General features: G+C 41.4%; 1 protein-coding gene across 3 annotated transcripts in view; it reads right to left on the bottom strand.

Annotated features, from left to right (window-relative positions):
- Positions 1 to 4: 4 nt before the first annotated feature.
- Positions 5 to 23,289, bottom strand: part of LOC121956482 (serine/threonine-protein kinase N1) — a 45,224-nt gene continuing 21,939 nt past the window's right edge. For 2 of the 3 annotated variants that reach the window (XM_088069496.1, XM_088069495.1), the window contains exons 2-22: positions 18,446 to 18,746; positions 17,045 to 17,190; positions 16,829 to 16,949; positions 15,481 to 15,626; positions 14,364 to 14,577; positions 13,693 to 13,887; positions 12,520 to 12,629; positions 12,276 to 12,419; positions 11,793 to 11,868; positions 10,375 to 10,516; positions 9,286 to 9,376; positions 7,536 to 7,627; positions 6,305 to 6,377; positions 5,660 to 5,751; positions 5,339 to 5,515; positions 5,115 to 5,177; positions 4,508 to 4,584; positions 4,153 to 4,295; positions 2,355 to 2,462; positions 2,063 to 2,143; positions 5 to 1,074 (exon numbers count right to left, since the gene is read on the bottom strand). In XM_088069496.1, coding sequence (XP_087925622.1) covers positions 871 to 1,074; positions 2,063 to 2,143; positions 2,355 to 2,462; positions 4,153 to 4,295; positions 4,508 to 4,584; positions 5,115 to 5,177; positions 5,339 to 5,515; positions 5,660 to 5,751; positions 6,305 to 6,377; positions 7,536 to 7,627; positions 9,286 to 9,376; positions 10,375 to 10,516; positions 11,793 to 11,868; positions 12,276 to 12,419; positions 12,520 to 12,629; positions 13,693 to 13,887; positions 14,364 to 14,577; positions 15,481 to 15,626; positions 16,829 to 16,949; positions 17,045 to 17,190; positions 18,446 to 18,746 — 2,796 coding nt within the window. In that variant the 3' untranslated portion in view covers positions 5 to 870. Of the gene's footprint in view, positions 1,075 to 2,062; positions 2,144 to 2,354; positions 2,463 to 4,152; positions 4,296 to 4,507; positions 4,585 to 5,114; positions 5,178 to 5,338; positions 5,516 to 5,659; positions 5,752 to 6,304; positions 6,378 to 7,535; positions 7,628 to 9,285; positions 9,377 to 10,374; positions 10,517 to 11,792; positions 11,869 to 12,275; positions 12,420 to 12,519; positions 12,630 to 13,692; positions 13,888 to 14,363; positions 14,578 to 15,480; positions 15,627 to 16,828; positions 16,950 to 17,044; positions 17,191 to 18,445; positions 18,747 to 21,369; positions 21,707 to 23,289 lie in introns of those variants that run through there. The other variant, XM_042504725.2, reaches the window with a different exon arrangement.

Here is a 23,289-nt window from a genome sequence, read left to right as displayed (position 1 = left end):
ATGCTTCTGTGTTGGGTTCACATCTTTACTGAGTCACAGTTCCAACACGTTTCACCAGCAAATGACAGAGGAGGAAACACAGATGGGAAAAACAACAAATCACAAAAAGAAAAATTGTAAAACTTTTTGTCATTGAAAAATGATTGTAGTTAAAAATCCGTGATGTGCCGAGAGACGGCGTGGAGAGAAGCTCGAGCACAGACACAAAACCACCACGTGACTCCTGTTCCCCTGTGTGAGACACCAACCTCGCTCTGCTTCTTTGTGACCCGATCAGCCGGCGGCAGCTCGGTGCTTTCTCCCTCCTCTGGCTCCCCCGTGTGTTCACGTCCAGGTGGCGCAGCTGATGTGGATACATTCACGACTGAGGCAGGGACGCCAAAACACAACGAAACACACATTTAGCAGCGACAAACAGCAGAGATAAAGGGACAAGAGAGCGAGTGCAGCGGGGGAGAGTCAAACTGCGTCCTGTCAGAATCACGATCACGTTTGACTCGTGATTTAAAGGCTCTCTGAGCATTTCGGTCCTGACGACAGACAGCAGAGTCCATCATCTCATTTTCCGTTTGTTACATAATCTGGATTATCTTCACCGCCACTTCCTCCTCCTTTAAAAGCCACGCAGTGTCACGGATCAGCAGACCTGCGCAGGTCAGGAGATGCGTGACACTGTGTCCGACACGCGATCAAACACGCTCGGCCCCACCAGTTCTGCATCCCATCACAGACAGAGAGAAAGAGCTCCTCGCTTCTCATCGCCATCGAGTTCCTCTCTGCCTGTGCAGCGCAGAGTCCGCCTTCACCTCTCAGCCTCCTGCAAGAGTCCGTGGCTGGCAGTGGGCAGCTAATAACCCGTGACCTCTGACCCTAGCAGAGGTCGGAGACGTAGTCAAAATCCTTGAAGTGGTCCTGTTCCTTGCGGGAGAGGGTGCGGCGCTCGCGGGGCGGCGTCAGGGTGGGAGCCTCGGCTGTGAACTCCACGTCGAAGTTGCTGACGTCTTCTTTTCCTACGATGGTCGGGATGAACGGCGGCGGGACTTTCCTCTGAAGGAGAGCCTCCCAGTCGACACCCTAAAAACAAAAATGTACATTTAAGATGCAGTTTCTGAAAGGTTAAAGGGAAAGTTTGGATCTTTTTAAGTGCGGCTGTAAGAGGAACATGCATCGTGATTCTGTCTTGTCTTGATGCAGAAAAGTCTAAAATTGGAACATTTAAAACCGAATTCTCGACATTAATATCGCCCGTACGCATCGACAGTAAACAGGGGGCGTGTTTATGTCACGTAACCTCTTTCGTTTTGTTACTATTATTGTATTAATAAAAGATAGCGGCCATGTTATTCGGGGTTCATACACATTTTTATCAATAAATTTACAAGGTAAATCGATTCTCCTTTACGGTTCTTTTTCATTAATATATAATAGCTTTCTTAAATATATATTATTAAAAAAAATGAATTCAGGATATTTAAATCTAACTTTGGGGCTGTTTGTTATTTATGAGAGGGGAGGGGTGGTGCAGAAAGGGGGAGGTATGTCAAAAAAAAATGAAGGCACTGAAGAGAGACTTTTGTTTTTTATTTTGGTTTTAGGGGAGGGGCGTACAACTTTGAAAGGTTTTAAAAAAGGTGAAAAAAATCCAAAACAAATAAAGTATTAAAAAAACAAATAAGAAATCCCCCCAAATATATAAATATATAGACTAAATACTTAAGAATTATTACAATAATAACAATAATTATACTTACATATATAGTTTTCTGAAAGCTTTTCCAGATTTTTTTTTAAAGAAATTATCATGATTAACCACTAATAATTCCTCAATCTCTCTCTCTCTTTTATAGCTAATCTTAAAGTCAATTCCTAGTCACCTTTTCCTAAATTCTTGCAGTAAAAGTGACATCTCTCCAAGTTGTTCATTGTCTTTTGGGCCATGTTTTAAAAACAAATCAAACACATATGCTCAGGTTTCAAAGGTTTAAAATGTATATGTTGTCTGAAGGCAACACTGATGTCAGTCCAGGTTTTGAAGGGTTAAGATAAAGAAGTAGACACTCACCCTGAAGAACGGTTGTTTTTTGACATCTTCAGCGTCCTTTTCTCCAGAGCCCAGACGTCTTTCAGGATTCCTCCTCAACAACTACAAACCGAGAAACAACAAGAAGTAACAGATGTTCATTTACTTTGTCCAGTATTCTCTGTTGTCTGTTTCATAAGTTTATCGTCGCACGCAGAGCTCAACAACACACGTTTTCAGCTTTACAAGCAAAAAAGGAAAAAGGTAAACTAAAACAGAGTTTAAACCAGTCAAGAACAGGAAGTGACAGAAGAATTAGTGAACGGCGTCTGACCCGTCTCATGATGCCGATGGCTTCGGTGGAGAGGAACCGAGGGTAGCGCACTTCATCGTTCACTATGCTGTCGAAAACCTCCTCCTCATCGTCACCTGGGAACGGAGACTGAAAGAAAACCACGCACATATGTTTGCAGTGCAACAATTTTATGGAGTCAAATTTGTTTGAAGATTATTTATGTGAAAATGCAAATCCAAAAGTGTAGAATTGAAATCAATAAATGTCTTTTCGATTCACAAACTGGATTCACAAATGCCCGAAAGTCAACATCAGAAAGATATTCACAAATGCTTTTCATATGTTTATTAATTAATTTATTGTATTTTAATATTTTTTTTTCATTTTTAGAATTTGTTTATGTACTTAAGAAATATGTTTGTGGGTTTACTTTCTTATTTTATTTATTTTTTAATATTTGTGGATGGCGTTGGTCATGTTTTGATGCTGGTAGAATTACTGTACACTGATGTGTGTTTCTGTAATAAAGACGATATTTCCCATAAAGCCCATTGCATCCAAGTGCAAAGAGGATGCTGTCCAACTTCTTTATAAAATAATTAAACGTGTTCAGAAGATTTTCCATTTATCAGCAGTTAACTCCACTTTTCACTTTGAAGACTTTCAGCCAAATGTTCCCGAATCTCTGACTGAAGATCAATAGTTCAGTTCCTGTTTGGAGCCAGAAAGCAACTTCATTTTCTGCCTTGAAGGAACAGTGTGACATTTTGGGAAGTGTACACTTATTTACTTTCTTGCAGTAAGTCTGAAGCGTAGATCAATACCACTCTAATCTCTGTCCAGTAAATATAAAGCTGTCAACCCTTAAGCAAGAAAAAAAAAGTTGGCTTTGTTCTTTGTTCTACAAACTACAGATTCGTTACATTTGTCGGTTTTTATGTCGGGGATAATTTAAAACTTAACATTATGTTACTTTACAACACTGTGGTTAACATGTTGTTAGATTGAAGCACAAAAATCACTAAGTTATGGTTCGGAAAGATCATGCTTTCATGCTACTATCCCCCGAGGAAATGCAGAGATGTCTCCGTAAAAAAACGACTGCTTTTTGTGCCTAAAAGGCCTCCGGAAATGCATTTATGGATTGCGACATAACACCCTCATTTTGTGCTGAAAAAGCTGTTGGAAACACAGCAATGATTCGCTAAATCACAACCAGCTTTGTTGTTTTTTTACCCTTTGAAACTTTGGACCTTTGAAAGATTTGCAAAGAAATTATAAAAAAAAAGTTACCAGAAAATTACCTGAAAATAAGCTAAAAGAAAAGTAAAAACAAAAACAAACAAGTAAATGACCTAAAAGTGCTGAATATATGTATGCATTTATTGTATATAATTTTTTTATTACATAACTAAAATAAAATAAATAAAAATATCACAATTATAAATATAGTATTCTGGATGTTTCCTAGTTTTTTGGATAATTTTCTAATAATCCTGCCTTTTTAAAAACAATTTTTAAGTAATTTTCTTGCCTCCTGTTACTATTTTCTTGCAATTGCTGGTACATTTCTTGCCAAGTTGGTCATTGCCTTTTTTCCCATATTTTCCAAAGTAATCAAACTTAAATCTGCTCAGTTTTCAAAGAAGAAAGTGAATAAGCATATTCTCAAAAATGGCAAACCATTTTTTTCAATGAACACAGGTGATCCGAGCGTGCAGAGATGTCTTGACAGTGATCCTGTTTGTTTACAATAATTACACACAGATTTAGATGCATTTTAGCATGTTTGATACACACAGTAATGGACATTTTAAAAACTGCTCTGTATTCTTACCTCACCGACCAACATCTCATAGACGAGCACCCCGAGCCCCCACCAGTCCACTGCTCTGGTGTACGACGTGTCTGTCAGGACCTCCGGGGCCAGAAACTCAGGAGTCCCACAGAACGTACTGGTCCTGTCCCCGTAGCCCATACCTCAAGAGACACGAGTTCAGAGGAAATAAATTGTGAGGGTAGAGCAGATTTTAGGGATGGAGACAGAGAAACGCTGACTGTGTAAGTTATAAGAGATGCATCACGGCTTAAAATAAATCAGGGAAAGTAACAATTTCAGTTTTCTCCTAATGTATAGAAGTTTTCCTCATCCGGTAGAGGGCCGGTATGATAAACAAAAATTAGACACTCACCTTCTTTGCAGAGCCCAAAGTCTGCTATCTTCACAAAACCCTCTGTGTCGAGCAGCAGGTTGTCCAATTTAAGATCCCTGACAAAGAACAGGAAATGATTTAGAACAGAAATTGAGGAAGAGTTTATCCCTTTTGTCGTGTTAGAAGACAAGAAGCGTGCGTAGGTGTGGTGCGATATTAGTTTTTGACCGTGATATATCGGGTAGGACTGTGTTGTATCGTTTCATGTGAGACAGTGTTAAGACATCAAGTCGGTCGTGGACCAGACGAGATGTGATGATTGAAGGACTTTGCTTGCTGTATTTTTTGACTTCTAAAATAAACATTGTTAAAGTTTTTTCCTGCCTCACACGAGTATTTGGATTTTACAAATTAGCGCTGGAACTTCAGTCTAAACCGGGACACTTTGCAGACCGACCGGCCTGGGAACTAAGGTCAGATGAAACAGCCATCATAAGCACTGTGTGTTGAAAATGAATGAAAAGAAACAGATCCTCGTGCATTTAGGTTTTCTTCCCGCTGTACTGAACCGTGACTCCAAAACCGTGGTATTAACCAAACTGTGACTTTTGTGTATTACTGCATGTACTAGTATCCAAGTACTCACCGATACACAATCTTATGATCATGAAGGAACTGCAGACCCAAGACCACACAAGCTGAGTAGAACCTGTCGGATAAAAAAACGGAAAGAGCTGAGCACATAAACGGCCACACACTGATATTCATACATTAATGGTTGCATAGACGCAGACGCACAGAGCATGAAGACTTCCAAGAAGACACACTCTTCCCGTTTCTTTTCTTTAACACACACACAGCAGAACTCACACAGCACGTGGCTCAGAAAAGACGTCGGCATGTATGTGCATCATGAGGTCTCCTCCTGCCGTGTACTCCATGACAAAACACACATGTTCTGGCGTCTGGAAACATGCAAACAGGTTGACCAGGAAGGGGTGGTGGGAGCCGTTGACGGTCTCAAAGATCCGCTTCTCACACATCAGACTGGAGACAGACAGAGCGGGGGCGAGGGGGGGTGTATGAGACAGTAATTACTGTACCAGGTGTAATTATGAGGCGAATGAGCTCCTCGGTGTAGCTGAGACTTTGATTCAGGTCGCAGAGCACCGTGTTACAAAATATAATTACCTTTCCACTTCATCGCGTGCAACGATGTCTCCCTTCTTCAGGGCTTTGATGGCGTACAGGCTGCCTGTCCGTTTGTACTCTGACAGCAACACCTGGAGAGATTTACATTTTCGTCTTTGTCAACAAATCTCATTAAGGGACCAAAAATGTATCCATCAAAACTGTCTGACTACCTTTCTGTAGCACTCCAGGCCTATGTGCTGCTACTGAAGATATGAATCTTAAAAACACCCACAAATACAGAGAGAATGAAGTCACGCTCCCTCTGTTTGTGTGTGTGTGTGTGTGTGTGTGTGTGTGTGTGTGTGTGTTGTAATCTAAGCTTCTCTGCTGTTTGTTGTGGTAAACCAGTCCGTCTGTGCATTTGTGCTGAGCGACTGCGAATGAGAAATGTGGTGTAAGGCTGTGTGAGACTGAGGTAAAGCAGTGAAAATACTCTCAATATAGTGTCCACGTACACTGATACTGATTTTTTAGGTAGGCCTAAAATACATTTTGATATCAACCCCTGTGGGGAGCTCTCCACCTGCCAGCTACTGCTTGTAATACACTGACTAAACATTAATCCCTACTCTCTAAAAAATCCCTAACTATCCCTTCCTTTAAGTTTTGCTCATCCCATGAGGAAAAGTAAAGTTTGAGTACCTTCCCAAAGTGGCCCCTGCCGAGCACAGCTATCAGTTTGAAGTCCTGAAGGCAGAGAGGGCCTCTGCTCGGTCTAAGAGAGGGATTATAGGCAGATTATAGGCAGTGCACAAATATAACATAACATGGAAACACTGGAAACACACTGTCAAACATCCATAGCATCGATGCTGTTTGCTATGAAAACGGATAATAGCTTGTTTGCAGTCACGTGATCCAAATGATACACAAAAGTCAGATGGGAGGCAGGAAGTGAAGAACACCGGTTGGAAATTGTTGGGAAAACAGGAAAATAAATACGCTAAAGCCTTAGATGGACCTGCACACAGCAGGTATCATCAGAAAATTTCTACACACGTTGGATACGATCCCTGCACTTTACAGAGAAGTGATTTTTCTCAAAAGCTGATCAATTTTCCTGGCGTGGAGGCGATCAATATTACAACTGACTTAATCCTGCAGACCTCCTACTGTACAGCGAGCCAAATGAAGGTGTATAAGATTCTTGAGGTTAATAATTATTCTGTGTCAAAAACATCGGATCAAAAGCAGCACTGAATGACTGCCGTCTTGTTTTTGCCCAGGTGAGTGTGTTTGTCTGTTTGTATTGCTATTCCAACTTTAAAGTAACTTTACACAGATCGTTGTCTGACTCCTCTCCTCCAGACTTCAGATGAAGGTTTTTTAGTCCATGTCTGCTGCCATTTCTCCCTGACTTTTTTTAACTTCTTGCTGTTATGTGTCACTACTTTCAGGACTTGAAAGCAGCTTTTGTATTTGTTATTTGTTTTCTTCTGATTTGACTGATTGTCACAGCCGTTAAAAACACAAAACTTTGGCTTTTTTGTAACACTTCTCCATGCAGATATTACTTCCTGCCCCCCATCCGCAGTTCTTCGCGGTGACGTGACGTCATGTGCAAACAACCTATACTGTTTAGCATGTGACTCTTAAAGTGTTAATTTTGTGTTTCGGCTTTCAGGGCAGCCAAGTATTTCTCATTTGGGGAGACATATGCTGTAATCCACATTAATGATGACTTGGCTTTACTACCACATGCTAAAAAAAAATTATATCACAGCACCATATTGTGTGTGTGGGTGTTTCTGGTGTCAAGCTGTGTTGGCCATAATGCAAAAAGATATTCTCAGGTGTGGTGTCTATGTGTGTGTGTGTGTGTGTGTGTGTGTGTGTGTGTGTGTGTGTGTGTGTGTGTCTTTTGTGTTAGCACCTGCGTAAAGAGTTCTGGGACAGCGATCTGGTTGGCTGCTCATGAACAGGGACATCCGGTGTGGACGGGGGCTCGATGACGGGTGTCTGTTCCTGTGAAACACCACAGAGACGGAGGAGGAGAGGGGAGGGGACCAATGAGAGCACCAGTAAATGAGTGTATGTAAATGGAAAACAGCAAAATGGGAGTTCACAGAAAATGAGAGATAAACGAGGACAAAACATTTGCCAACATCTGTAACGACCTTCAGTCTCAGCAGACACACAGACCGTTGTGACCGGTTGCCAGATCCCCTGCTGGCTGACAGCCTCACTCCTCCCCTCTTCCTGTCCACTCCACTCCTTCCTCACTACTAATTAGTTCTCCAAAAAACATCAGAGTAATTAATCCCATAATACTTCAACCCCATTGAACACACCATCTGCCACAGGCCCTCCACTGCGGACTCTGTGCTCCTCTAACGCTGTCTGTGTGCTGCTCCGCTCACTAAAACTCTGATTTGTTTTGGTGTCGTGACCATAACTAAGCACTGAACTGCAGACCATGCTGCACAGGCTGAGAGTCTGGATGCAAGGAAAAAAAAATAATTAATTAAAAAAAAAAAAATTCAAAATTGATTTAATCTTTCTCTCTGTAAGTTATTATAATATTATTCTAAAAAAAAAAATCACACACTAATTTTTTATGTATTTTTTAATGTATTTATTTATTAGTATTATTTTAAATTATTAATGTTATAATAATAATAATAATTATTATTAAGTTATTGTTGTTTGTTGTGATACATTAAGTATCAAGAACCATTTAACAGTCTATTAAAGGATCTAAAATGGTGACGTATGTATCAAAAAATGTGATTTAAATGAGAGAAAATCAACATAATTTGAAAAGGAAAATGCATGTGCAAGAAGCAAAGGGTCAAGAGCCAGGACTAACTGAAGAAATTGATCATTAGAGTGAGGAACTAAACTTTTAAACTTTTGTAAGTCTGAAAAATGTTTTAAAACAATCTAAAAGATAAACAGAAAAAGTATGTATAGAATTGCATTTTGGCATTAGTGTGGTGCAGTACAGTGTAAAACAGTGTAAAACAGTACAGTGTAAAATGTTATTACTTTTGATTAAAATAGGTTGTGTTTTGTAAAAAGGTTAAGGCGTCTATCCAAAGCATTTTAAGGTTGGTACAGTAAGAAAATATCTCACATAAGTTGCATTGTTTTCCACTGCGCTGCTTTGCTGGAAGTTATTTTTTGTCGTCTTTTTTTCTCTAAATTTAGATTTCAATTGCAACACCAGTCTCAAGATTTCCCTCGATTCTTTCTCCCTCATTTTCTGACATATTTCTTTTTTAATGATTCTCTTCATGCTACCGCTCCTGTCCTCTACCCCACATTATCGCCCTCTGCAGTTTGTTTCCTTCACACTGGGAAACTAACGCAGATTTGGCCTCAATCAAATTAAAGCTCCCCTCCATCCAATTATGTCTCATTAAAGCTGTCTCCCTGAGTTTTCAGTTCTCCATTTCTCTAATTATTCATCCTCCCCCTGCTGCCCCGGTCTTAGATTTCACTGCAGCGCACAGAGCAGCGGCCTGTGACTACAGCACTGTTTCCGAGCCAAAGGCTGCAGGTAGGAAGTGAGCAAAATAGTAACATGATAGTGTAAAGATGCCCATCTTTTTCCCCGTCTGAAAATCCTCTGTCTGCTTCCCTTCCTCTTTGGCCTCCATCCCTCTCTCCCTCTCACTCACCAAAGGAGCGGGCGAGTCCACCACGTCTCTCCTGATTTCAGCTTTGGGTGGAGAGTCGCTGCCCAGATTCAGCTTCTCCACTGAGATTTCTCTGCACACAAAAAGAAAACAAATCTGATTTTCTGTTGCAGAGGCAAAAATAAAAGCCCTCTGCTGAAACTGTAACTCAACACTGTGGAGGAGGAAGACCGATGTGTGAAAAACGGAAATGAATCCATTTTGAACAATAAGCTCAATTGCATAAATACTTTGCCCAGATGTTGAGGCTTTAAATACTGGTTAAACTGGTTAAATTAAGGCCATGTTTAGGTGGGAATGGCACAACTAAAAAGATTTTCCTTTGCATTAAAAAAAACCCTGCATTCATATGATAACACTGTGAAACGATCCTTGTGCACACGGATCTGCAAAAAAAAACGAAAATGCAGTAACACGCATGCCAGGCCTTTAGTTGGCGGTGTAACTTTGTAATGACACACCATAGAAGAAGTTTCAAAAATTTGCATTTTCAGGCCCCAAAAAAACACTGTTGTTGTGTGAACAAAAGACCAACAAGAACTGTTGCTGTGTAAACAGCCCTTAAATTTCTAAAAAAAAAAAAAAAAGAAGCATTAAAAGATGACAACTTTTAGCCCCAAACGTGCAGCTGCAGTTCATTTATCTGTAAAATCTTACATGCAAGAAAAAAAAAGATTGCCTTGAAAAAGGTTAGTAAATATAACTATCAGACTTAAGTTATTCTTTACTTAATATCTGTCAGGTTTACTTTAAATTAAAATTAAATTGTTGAAACCTCAAAATGAAAAAGTTGATATTAACTTGTTCTTATTATTCTAAGAACAAAGTAAACATAACTTAAAGTATATTTTAGATATATTTCCTTAAAATTCTTAAGGCTAAAGTTTCCTAGAAATTTTTTAGGTGAGATCAACTTGACAGATTTTACCGTACTGTGCCTGTGATGAGACTTACTGACCAAACTAATGCCTCATTTCTCACTAAACAGTTACCCCTAAATGTATCATTTAAAAATCATTTTAAGCATTTCCGGGTGTTTTTGGGGGAGTAGCAGGGCTGATGGTTACGTACCCTGTGCTGTGTGTGAGTGTGTTGCTTGAGAAACTGGGAGTGTAGGCAGGCGTGTTGCTCCCACTGGGGATGGCGTTCCTCAGCAGGCGGACCCAGGTAGCGATGTCCACATTCATCTGACGAGCACGCAGGAAGGCTTTACCTGAAACACACAAAGTAAAATAAAACTCAACACAGGAATGGTAAAGCGACATCTCAATACTGTATTTATGAAAAGGAAGTAAAAAGTCTCATGCTAACGTCAGCATCTGATGGAGTATGGTCTCCTGCAGCTTTATGATGTGAAACAGCTGAGCTGTTAAATTCCTTTAAAGGTTTCTAATCCCAGTTCCAGAAAATACCACAAGCCATTAACACTTTATCTGCCGCCTCTAAACAAGACAGGCACCACACGAGTTGAATGGGTAAACCACTCTGTGTCATGCTGGAAATAACTCTCATGCAAAACTTAGAGAAAAAATTGAATTTAGGGTTGTAACAGTTTGCGTATTCGTACCGAACCGTCATGGTACTGAGGTCAGGATCCAGTGAACACAGAATACACTGGATGTAGTCTGATGCACATAATGTGGAACCAAAGTAAACAATGGAAAGGAAAATAGTAGGTGAGCCAAAAAGGACGATGAAAAAAGCGGGGAGTATCTCAGCAGACGGCTCCCATCCTCTCTTCAGCCAGTTTAAGCTCCTGAGGTCTGGACCACAGAGTCCTTCTGGCAACCAAAATGTATTCAAGAAGTGCTTCATCCCAAATAAAATCAATATTCTTCACTCAACAAAGTGACTGATGAGCTTTAAACCACAGACAGGCAGTGATATGAGCTGATTTAATGTGTTAAATGTTCCTAATTACCTTTAAAAAAAATATACATTTTATTTTGTTTAGTTAATAAATTGTGTTTGTTTGATTTTTTGTTAAAATGTACTAATGTAAGCATAGTACATATAAGTAGATTTTTTTTTCTTTATTATTATTATTATCTTTTACTGTTATTATTATTATGTTTTTATTTATCTAGTATCTATTATAATTCAATATTTATAATTATTATTTACTATTATCTGTTATTATTTTAGCGTTTTTGTTGTGAGGGGTGGGAGGGCTTGTGGGTACCGATCTGTTCATTTTAAATGATTAAAAACCCAATAAACATAATTTGAAAAAACAAAAGTGTTCCTATTGACCTGTTTACATGTCTGTTTTACTATCTGCTTGTCTGCTTTTTATTGTGTTGTCTTCTGCGTTTGGGGGGCTGAAGACAAATTTCCGCCCCGGTGGACAATAAAGTTATATTCTATTCTAACAAGCACAAGTTTCGCCATGTGTATTTCTATTTCTGAACCTTCAACCAGTGTGAAGTCAAAATTTTGTATTTAAAGTTTGCAAAATTGTTAACAGATACTTCAGTTGTTGAACATACCGTGCTGTTTAGAGAAGACTTTCTTCTGCCTCTGGAGTCTTCGGCCTCTCTCTATCACTGGGTTGAAGAAAGTCACCTGAAACAAAAACAATGTTACATGAGAATTACTTCCTCATGGTTTGGTTCTTTCCCACGAGTCAAGTTGCAGTTTACATCCATGTCTGTCAAGAGCCATACTAGGCGGGTTTCCATTAACCCTGAAATTGCACAAATTGAAACTGTGAATATAAAATATGCCTATTGAAAAACATGCCAATTTTTTAAAACACCTCATATTTATCTTTAAAAAATAGTTTCTGCGTGTGATTCAAAAAAGCCATATTTGGCAAAACTGCCACGTAAACACTTTTTTGGCTTTTTAGGTAGTTGTGTTAACGAGCAGCTGGACGGGTGCACCTAATGAAGTGGCGGTTGAGTGTATTTTTTTAATTGATTTGTTGTTGCAGCTTTGGTGTGTTTGCAGTTTCTGTGTGTGTCCTGTACCTCGGCCAGCAGCAGCCCCTGCGGCTCCAGTTCCAGCTGGACTCGGTGTCTCTGGTTGTCCAGGAACTCTTCCAGCTTCAGGTACTTCAGAGCGCACAGGGAGCGGTAATCTCTCCAGTACACGGCAATCTCCATCTCCCTGGACTAATCGCACAGAAAACACCAGCATGAATGCTTGATCACAGATGCAGCATCAAATTTAAATGTTTGAATCACACAGTGAAAGATGTGTAATGTGTCTTACTCTCTCCAGCTCCACAGTGAAGGTCTGGTCCCAGGCCTGCTCCCCAACTGTTCTCCAAACCGTCTGACCCACCACGGTGTTCTCCAGCTTCAGCACTGCACTCACCTCCGCTGGAAACACACACAGGAGGGGTTTAACAGCACGCATATAAAGTCCACATCATGAGATACGTCCTTGCAACTACATGCAGACTTCAGGAGATGTGAGCGCCACGACCTTGTGCAGACCACATACTTATATACTGGTGCAGGCTTTGACAAAAAATGTAACAGGCAAAAAAATTCTGCTTTGTAACCACAGATATTTTTAAAACTTTAAAACCTGAGCAAGACATGGCCCAAAAATTAGCAGAAAAAAAGAAAGAAAATTTACCTGAAAATGAGCAAAAATAAGAATTGCATAAATAAAAAAAAATGTAAACAAACAAACAAACAAACAAGAAAATTACCTTAAAAAAGCTGAAAATGTTCTTATTTTATATATTTCATAATATTTTTTTTCTGAAGCATTACTTTAAATATACAATTGTTGTAATTATGAATATAGTTTTGTGGACATTCCTTTGTTTTTTTGGATAATTTAATTAATTTAATTTTAGGTAATTTTCTTGTCACATGTTACTAATTTCTTGCAGTTTGTGGGACAATTTGCTCACTGCCTTTCGTTCCAAAGTTTTCAAAATAAATCACACTAACTCACATTTCAAAGAGTCAAATAACTTGTGAAAGGTTTCTGAACACAGCACAAGAAATCTGAACTTTACAGGTTTCAAAGGGTTAACCGCTGTAAAATAATGAAAAAATAGCGCTTTATTTCTGTAATTCAAGCTGCAGCTCCACCTTTGACCAAAGTGTTGGTTGCAATCGCAGAGTGGCGCTGGCTCATTGACACCACAGGCAGAAGAAGCAGCAAAACAATGTTATTTTGGCGTATTTTTTTTTACAGAAAACAGGCAGGGGCAGTGGGTGATTGAGACAAATGTCTTCAGCAGTCTCTACTGATGACAATTCTCAATGGTCATGTGCATTTTCTGACTGATTGGGCGAACCGTCGAGGAGAAAAATGGATGCAGACAGACAGACGGAGCTTTCTTCATTTTATAGCAGGATATAAGAATATATATACTGTGAATATTTAAAGACATTTGTTCTAAAAAAGAGATAAAACACTTACAGGAGAGCTCCTCGGTCTTGCCGGGGATCTTGAGGCTCATGCTGCTGGTGCTGCGGCTGTAGAGGCCGCTCAGTTTGAATGACGAGCGTCCGTCTGACTGAGAGTAAGAGGGAAGAACCACCGGGGTCCCTCTGCTCCGCCCTGGGACGACCTCCAGCAGTCCAACACAGCCCAGAAGGTGCACCTGAAGAGTTCCTGGAAGGAAAAAAGTCCTTGATTTATAAAGTGCTTGAACACCACTGCCTCATGCATCCATATATACAAATCCTCCAACAAAATTGGGGGGTAAGAGAGAGAAATATCATTAAAACAGATTAAAGAAACACATTAAAAAAACACAAAGCACCCCACATAACTGACTGACCTTGCCATATTGATTCTCTTTTTTCTATATTATTTTATATATTTTTCCCTCATTTCCTTTTATGTTGCTCTTATGTCGTGTACAAACATGTCATGTCACGCAAAGCTTCAGCTCTGTCCTGTCTTGCCTCTTCTCACCTGTTGTGTTTTATGTCTAAATAAATAAATAAATAAATTGAAAAGTGCTTGAAAAAGAGCCATCCCTGCAGGTAAGAAAATGCATAATGCAACTTCTTCCCCTTGAAGATAAATTAAAAATGAAAGATTAATATGTAATTCAATATTCCCACAGTATAATCTGTGTCTACCTGTGAGCGGTGATGGTTTGCTCAGGGTGCTGTACTGGTTGTGGACATAGGGGGTGCTGTGACGGGTGCTGAAAGCCGAGGAGGAGGCCAGCACTAACTCCTCCTTGATGAGGCAGGCCTTAGGGTGATCCTCAGGGAGCTCCTGCAGCCGCTGCTCCAGAGAGCACCTGAGCAGGTCGAGGCGCTGGGACGACTCGCTCAGACCACACTGGGCCTGCAGACATCATAATAACAAGCATTTATCAGTGATATTACAAATTATGTATTTTTGGTGTTTTTCCAGTAAATTGTTAAGTGTGCAAGGCAGATAAGAAAATTAATATCTACTGTTTACTGCAAGCAAAACACACCATCACCAAATCCTGGAAATCTCATACTAGACATAACCGACAAGCCTGGCTTGCAGATCTGTCACACTTTGTTGCCCTTCAAAAACTTACATTTATAATTAGGAGTAAATATTCTACCCTTGTAAAGATCAGTAATGCATGATAATGATATTTCTACCGATACTGATAATTTCCAGCTTCTCGTGGCCGATAAGACTGCGATAACCGTTCATTTCTTTTTGTTAGTTTGTTTTGTTACCCTCATACCTGAGGGTATGAAAGGCTGAGATATGGTGATTACAGATGAAAGTAATTTGTGCATTTTCATAAAAAAAAACGACATTTCAGAGAAAAAGCTGAAAAAAATCGCATTTTTGTAAAAGAAAGTCATTTTCAAGAGCAAAATCAATTTCATTTTTGTCCCCAGAACAGAACCGTCCCTAAGTAACGGCTCTGTTGTGATCTCTGCATATTTACATGTTGTTCTGCTTGTTGTTGGAAGGAATCAAACATCAGATATCAGTTTATTCTTTCAGCAAAACCAAGCTGAAAACTCACTACACCTCAACATCGTCACACACACACATGCACGCACACACACACAGACAGAGAAGAAGGAGGGAGGGGGGACGGAGTGGACATTCAGAGACACCTGCGGGGACACCGGCGGAGAATGAGAGTGGAGCGGACATTTCCAGTACACCTTACTTGATTTCTGTTTTTGTTTTTGCTGTAAAAGATGCAGTATTAAAAAAATCTAATAAAAATACTTGTGTCGGCTCTCTGACCTCAGCCATGGCCTTCTTGTCTTGGACCTTTCCTGCACCCAGCAGTCGCAACATGTTCTTGGCTCCCTCGGCCATGGCGTGCTCCACCCTGTAGTGATGCCACAGCTCCTCCACGCGAAGCTCCACGCCACACATGTCCGGCTTACCTGGGACACAGAGTCAGGTTTAGTAAACAACAAATGAACAACAGCGTACAGCAGAATGCACAGATGATGCATGCTGACCACTGGCATGGAAAGAGACTTACCAGTAACTTTAAATCAGATTTTGAAATTGTTTAGCAACAGGTGTCAACACTGTGTGCACCTTACTGTTATCTAATTTTATATTTTGCACCTACTGTTATGTTCTTTAGGTCTTTTTGTGTATCTGCACCCATCTCACATTACACTGCAACTGGTGCATAGCAGATTTCCTCAGGATAAATTAAGTGCTGTCTTATCTGATGGTGTAAATATTTGTCTAAAATGTCTTTTTACCGGAAGGAGAACTTAGTGGATAGAATAGAAAGAAGGTGGTTACAGATCTGGTCACAGTGATTCATAGTGAGGTGTGTTTTAGAGGGTTTGTATCTTATTTTGTAACCTTTTACATGAATGGGTGTGTCCTGTTTATGGTAATGCTTCATATGCTCAGATATTTACCTTAAAAACTGTAAAAATGTTGGCCACTTGGAGGCAGGAAAAAAACAAGCCCAACACTAACATGTATCTTGTTATTAAACAGCTGCCTATTTACACATCTCTCTCTTATAGATAAACTTTTGGTCTTATTTCTGGCCACCCAATGAATGTATTAATGTATTGTATTGTATGGAGAGAAAACAGGCTCGCTGTTCTTTCCAGAATCACCTTTGCTCTTTCTGCTGCTTTGTTTTTCCCTCCCTGCTTATTCTCTCTTTCATCTCGGACTCGTTCCTTCCCTCCATTTCACTCTGTCGTCATCTCTGACTCAGTCAATTCAGTCTCCCTCCCGTCCTGGCTCCCTGCATCTGTCCTGCCTCGTCTCTAACCTCTGTTAAATGAGGCATGGCTTTTAGTTGTTGGGCAACATCAAGGGGATGCAGGAACATCAATAAGGCTCTAACCTGGGAGAGAGCGAGGGCTGTAATGGACTATGTGTGTGTGTGTGTGTGTGTGTGTGTGTGTGTGTGTGTGTGTGTGTGTGTGTGTGTGTGTGTGTGTGTGACTGGAAGACTGTGCACGGTGAAGTTCTGAAGCAAAGAATTGATCCATTACCACCCGCATCATAAAATATGCAGTGTTTATAAGTTGAAAGAGTGACAGGTGGGATGAAAGAGGTATTGAAAGATGAGAGCAGGGATAAAAACAAAGAGCATGATAGGTACTTTGGCTGTCCTCAGATTGCTCCGTGGCCTGCATGGCCTTTCGGATCTGCATGCGGATGATGTCGATCTTCGTCTTGCTGTCCTGCAGCATCTGCTGAGCCGTCTGGAGGAGCTTCTTGTCCTGCAGAGGGACAGAAAACACAGATCAGGAAGAGTGAAGGAGCACAGACGGTGGATGATAAAGTAAAAACAGTGACTGTTGAGCCAGATTAATACCTTGGTCCCTCCGTTGGCATAGATTGGAATCATGTTCTCTGCTCCCTGTTTGACCTTCAGCTCGATGTTTAGCTGCCGCTCCAAAGCTGCGATGCGGTGCTGGTTGGCCGCCGTCTGATTGAGCGACCCCGGAGACTTTGGGGTATCTGTGAAAGAAGTGGTAAGAGGTCATGTTGGTGCAGTTGTCAAAAAAACATCTTCTGGTGGCAAATACAGTTGATGAATCAGATTTCAAAGGCTTAAAGGTTGATGACCAGTAGTTTTACATGTTTTAGCCCATAAACTATTACGTGCATCAACTACCAAAGCATACAGGTTTCCGAATAGATTTCCTGTCTTTGAAGGAGCCACTGGTTTCACTTAGTGACATTTTGATGTGAAAACCCTTCACTTAAAAAGGATAACTGTCGTATTAAACATTTTATCTCTTTTTTTTGTTGTGTATTGGTTTATTTTTCAGGTCGATGACGAGGTGGAGGTGTTACTGTAAGAAGCACGAGTTGAAGGTGGTCAAGGTGGTGGAAAAGATATTGGGAGTCGTTAAACAGAAAATATTACCAGGAAGCCACGGCGATAGGAAAGGAGTAACGCTGCCCACACAAGAAGAATAAAAACATATGTAAGGCTAACTACAAAGTTAGACTCCATTTCTGCCCATCCAGACAAAATCACAACCCCAGAGTTTTAAATCATGAACTGGGTCAGCAGCTTTTTCAAAGGTTGCTATTTTAAGGGTTCAAAAACACCAGAGTAATGTGGATGCATAAATGTAGCAATAGTTAGTGAGTGAACTTTAAAAGAAGGTGTGCTGGTGTTGTTGTAGCTTCAGTTGCAAATAAGTTAGTAGTAGTTATTGGGTACAGTTTTGAAAATCAAAGTTTGTTGGTGCATTATGGAGCGTAAAATCAAATATCAACTAGCGTCTCCACTGAGCAGTGTGGGAGGTCTAGCACAGCTTTGCCTACTTCCAAAGTGCAGCAAGAAGGGAAAGAAGCCTCAAGAGGTTGTAACTTGGTAGACAGAATATAGTCCTGATGAAGGCCACAAATCAAAATGTGTTGGTCTTGCGATAAAGTTGTTCTGTATAATGCAAGCGTTGCTGGAGTTTCAACATCTATAAAATTTTACCCAGACATCCGTGGTCCCCAGAGGATGAATGCTTTTAAGTAGAATTTAACTGGGGCACCCAGTAGCTCAGTGGGTAGAGCGAGCGCCCCATGTACAAAGGCAATGTCCTTGCTGCAGCAACTGGGGGTTTGCTTCCAACTCGTGACATCCCCTCTCTCTTCTTCTTTCATACTTACAAATTGTCCCGTTAATTAAAAGTATTTTCTAACTGCGTCACACCCCACAGTGTCACAGAAGCTTATAAAAACCCTTTCTCTGTGGTGGATACTGTACCTTTGTTGTCATCAGGGCCCTTAACCACAATGTGTGCGTCCAGCTCCTGCAGCTGAGCGTGGAGAAACTCCAGCTTGCGTTTGGAGCTGCGGAGCTGCGAGTCCACCTGCTGGGCATTCCTCTTGTCTGTGGTGGCCCTGCGCAGATTCTCCGCACCCTCCTTGATCTTCAGCTCCTTGCGGATCTCCCTGCGGATCCTCTCGCGGTGCTCGTCCAGGCGCTGCTGCACGCTGGAGTCTGAGAAGTCCGAGTTTTGGTCGAGACCGAGCTGCTGGAGCACCGACAGCCCGCCTGGATCACACTGAGGAGGAGGAGGAGGAGGGTAAGATGGTTATGGAGACGGCACAAAAGGAGAAGGAGGAAGTGGCAGAATATACATGTGCAGAAAATACAGCAAATATGAAACAAAAAGTTTAACTATATTTAACCCACTGCGTACGAGGGGGATTATTCAATTTGAGTTGAAAGCGAAACAATTTCAAAAGGTGACACCTCCAGCTGAGTGCTGCTGAGCCGAGACCACAACAGACAAAGCTGGTAACAGTCGCCCCGCACAGTTCTGTCGAAGCGAGGCTCTGTGGGATGAAAGGAGAGGAAAAAAAACTGCAGCTCCCGAGTGAATCCTCAACATGTGAGACCTGCCGAGCTCAGACGGTGAGGCAGCATCAAAGCAGAGGCAGCACTAAAGTGTGTAAAAAGCTGAGTGCTCACATCAGCTCTCCTACTGATCAACACTAACCAGATTACTGCAGATAAGAACAGCATTAATACGGACTAAAATCAATCAGCGTCTTGTCTGCTTCTGGATGGGTCACAAATAAACATACACACAAGATGGATATGTGTAAAAACATGTAACACAGATGTGTGAGGACTATCACACAAACCTGTGTATGCACACCAAAACATCCTGATTTTTCAAAAGGAGAAGTTTGGTTTTCATTTGATTTTCATCCAGATTTTACATCTTAAACATTGATGTGATTTTTATGGCAAGAAGATAATTTATAGTTAGTAAACAACAAATGCAACTAAGAAATTATCACAAAAAAAGTCAAATATGTTCAAAAGCTGCAGTACCATTATTGTTTACAATTTGTTCATAATACATTGCACAAATAGTACGGGGAATTCAAATTTATTTTAGACTTTAAAATAAAAAAAAGGCAGCATCAGGTGGAATATAGTAAAAAAAAATCCAAGGCAAAAGCCCAGAATGACATCCATAAATAATAATATGATGCATGTTTTATGCTTTGATGACTGTGGAATCAAAAATTGCCGTTTGAATGGGTTTCAATGGCACTTTTTTGCCCTTAACATTATGAATGTAACTATTTTTTTAGCTGGAAATTCACAGATTAAACAAAAATACACAATCTTGTCAAAATTTATGCCATATGCATGAACACAGCTAAAATGATCAAAAAATGAAGAAAAGCACGTAAAAAGCCAGTCCCTAAGGTTTAATATTGTGACATTAGATCTCATCTGATCAAACAGACACACACACATGCACACACTCGGACACTGAGGACTGTCCCCTCCCCTCTGCCAGAGTATAATGACGGGCCGCTCGGGGCCTTTCACCGCACCATGCAGCCAGCCATCCAGCTTAGCAGATCTGATTACAACTTCTTAGGTCTCTGTGTCCATCCAGCTACATGCAGGCCGGGGCTACAGCTCTGCTCTCATTAAAGCCATAATCCATCTGCAGCACAATACACTACAACAGTCAGGCACGGCCCGAGCAGCCAACTAAACCACATGGCACAGGCTGAGGGATTGCAGGATTTTAACTGCCGCTTAAATGCAATGTTATGTCATTGCACAACTCTGAGGCGATGTAATTGAGCATGTTCACCAAACATGGCTGTGGGACAAAGTCATGAAGACTCACAACACTGGAAAAATGTGTTATTTTGTAAAAGTCTGAGATTAACACCTGGCAAGAGCCAAATGCAGGCAGATTTTTCATTTGACGAGTAAAAATCAGGAGGCTATCTATCATAGTTATCTCTGAAATAACTATGTTGATAGTCTGCCACATTTTGGTGTCGTTTATGGGTACTGCTCTACTGCTCCTCTGCTGTTTGTGTCCCACACACACACACACACACATACACACACACACACACACACACACACACACACACACACACACACACACACACACACACACACACACACACACACACCTGCACTGGTTTAGGGAAAACTGACCATCTCAAGTGCTACTAGTTCTGTGGCACCGTTTACTGTGCAGGACATCAGCTGATCTGGTGCTGATCTTAAATTATCACTTGCCACCTGTCAATTGCTCACTATTGTTGCACATATACTTATAAAGGTTATGAGATATTAACCCTTTGAACCCTTAGCAAATTGGCTTGATTTCTCTCAGAAATGTGGGAGAAATGCAAAGAGCAGCCTCAGAAGAAATGGCCCAAAAATTAGCGAGGCAGCAGAAAATCACTTTACGTTTTTAAAGATGTAAACAGACACTGACAGCACAGAGAAGCAGACATGAACGTGTACTTAATGTGGCCTGCCTGATTCTCAGTGCGAGCAGCAGCAGGGGCCACAGCTATTCAAGGCAGCAGAGAAAGCAGTGGCAGTAACACACCATGAACGACAGGAAGGGAGAGTTTGTGCCGTGACGCACTCCTGTTCAACACAATACAACTTTATCCCTGGTGTTTTACAACAAAGAACCTCTGGAGCGAGGTGTAAGACAGCTCACACAGCCGGGCAAAATCACCACAGCAGACAGGAATGAAAACTCACAAGTGATTCACTGTCAGATAGAGATGTTTTTACAGGAAGTGAACGAGGAAGCCAACAGAAAAGAGAAGGGCCATAGTAATGGTTGTAAAGAGAAAAAGGCGGCCATGCAGAGGCCTGCTGTGGCCACAGTTGCCTACCGAAGACTCTGTGTCACTCTGCTCATAGTGCACCGGAGAGTCGAGCAGTTGATCCCCTGGCAGGTCCTCCAGTGCGTCCTCACTGGCCATGTTTGGCCTCCTTCTGGCTTGGCTCCCGCGCCCCCTCCCCACCTGCTGTCGCACGCTCTGCACTGACAGCAGCGCCAATCAGGCAACACCGGGTGCTATTCCTGCCTCCTCAAAAATCCAGGATGTCCTTCCCGCCTGGAATCAAAAGCCAGTCTAAAACCGGAGCGAGTGAACGAGGCGGAGGAGAGGAAGAGAGAACAGCACAGACCGAGCCCCACCTCGCTGCTTCCTGTTCTGCTCATTGCCAGATAGAGACCGAGGCGTCATGCACTTTGTGCAGGCACACACACAAAAGCACACACACATTGGGGTGGTTTTGTAAGTGAGAGAGCTCACAGCCACTCTGCTTCCTGCTACTGGGTCTCCAAAGCTGTTGTGATAACTTGTGGTAGTGTTAGATGGACTATCAGACCATGTTTGTGCGTGTGTGTGTGTGTGCACGTGCACAGTTTGTCTGCATGTGCAGTACTATTTCTATCATTCGCATGCAGGTGAATAGATAAACTGTACTGAGAGAAGAGGTCAAAGGACGAAACATTCCCACTGTACTTTCTACTGAAATGGACCTGACATGTAAACGAGCTGTAAAGAGGTCAGGACTTCATGATATGTTGTGCTATGAGCTACCAAAACTTTCCACACATCAACACTGAAGGCTCGATCTCACACTTGGTGCAAAGCGACACACAGCGCAGCGCAAATGTCACTGCTAGGTCATTTTCACGGCCAGCTCCCCCGTTGGGTTGGTACCAAATGTTCTTGCGTCCATCTGGGCGCCCATGGGAGTGTGGGTCTTGATATGACGTGTGGTCAGGCACATTGCTTGTTGCTGTTCTGAGGCAGCAGAAAGTGACTGCACCATTGACCAACAAAAACCTGGTCTAAAGTCAGATTGGGGCAGTGTTTTCCTGCTATTTGAAGGGTGCATTATTTAGATAGGAAGATGCATCGACAGAGGCGGTTTTACATGTGCACACGCTGCTTGTTAAGGTCGGGACACAACAAAGCGATGGTCGTCTTCGTTGGCCATTCAGCTCAGCACACGAGAAGAGAAACAAAGTGAATAATGTAAACAAAGAGCTAGAGTCAAGAGGAAGTGAGGTTGAAGCAAACTTGCTCTATAAGGTAAGATTGTTTTACTTTAACCATGGAGCTCTTAACGTTTCCTGATGGGTTGTGTTGTTGTACACTGATGCATGGTTAATATGATTCGTTCTTTCATTTTCGGGTTGTGTTGTGCCAACTAGCTAACTAGTGTCTTGGTGGTGTTCCCGTTTTGAACAACTACTACAGACAAGCGGCGCCTGCTAGTATGGAGGAGTATTTCTTCTCACGCAAGTACAGAATGTACACGCTGGTTGGGCGTCAGTTTGGTGTGTTCCTGTGCAACTTTTCGGCTGAGACACGGAAACATGAGGGCGACGCAGCAGGTGGCTTAAATCGCTGCTAGTTCTCTGATGTTGGCTTGGTGTGTCACGGCCTTTACACATACAGGGACGCTCAGTTGGTTGCGATTGTTTGAAATAATTCATAATTAATGAGGAAAATATAAATTACATTCTGTAAAATGTAAACACAGAGCTGAAGTCATGTTATGCCCAAAATACACCGAAGATTAATTAAGAGGGCAAATACAACAACTTTTCCTGGTGCATCTTATTTTGCACTCAGATTATGCAACATTAGACTAGCAAAGGCAGAATTAGACACTCCTTAAATGCAATTGCACAATGCACGTTAGACTACAGCCCGACCGATACTGGAATTTTTGAGGCCTATGCCTATAGTTGTTAAAAAAATCCAATTTTAAAATATCTGCCGATATTACAC

Source organism: Plectropomus leopardus, chromosome 18 (assembly GCF_026936395.1).
Source record: "Plectropomus leopardus strain MGB_pleo_1.0 chromosome 18, ASM2693639v1, whole genome shotgun sequence".
NCBI classification, from domain to species: domain Eukaryota; kingdom Metazoa; phylum Chordata; class Actinopteri; order Perciformes; family Serranidae; genus Plectropomus; species Plectropomus leopardus.
This window is presented reverse-complemented; position numbering and strand designations above follow the sequence as displayed.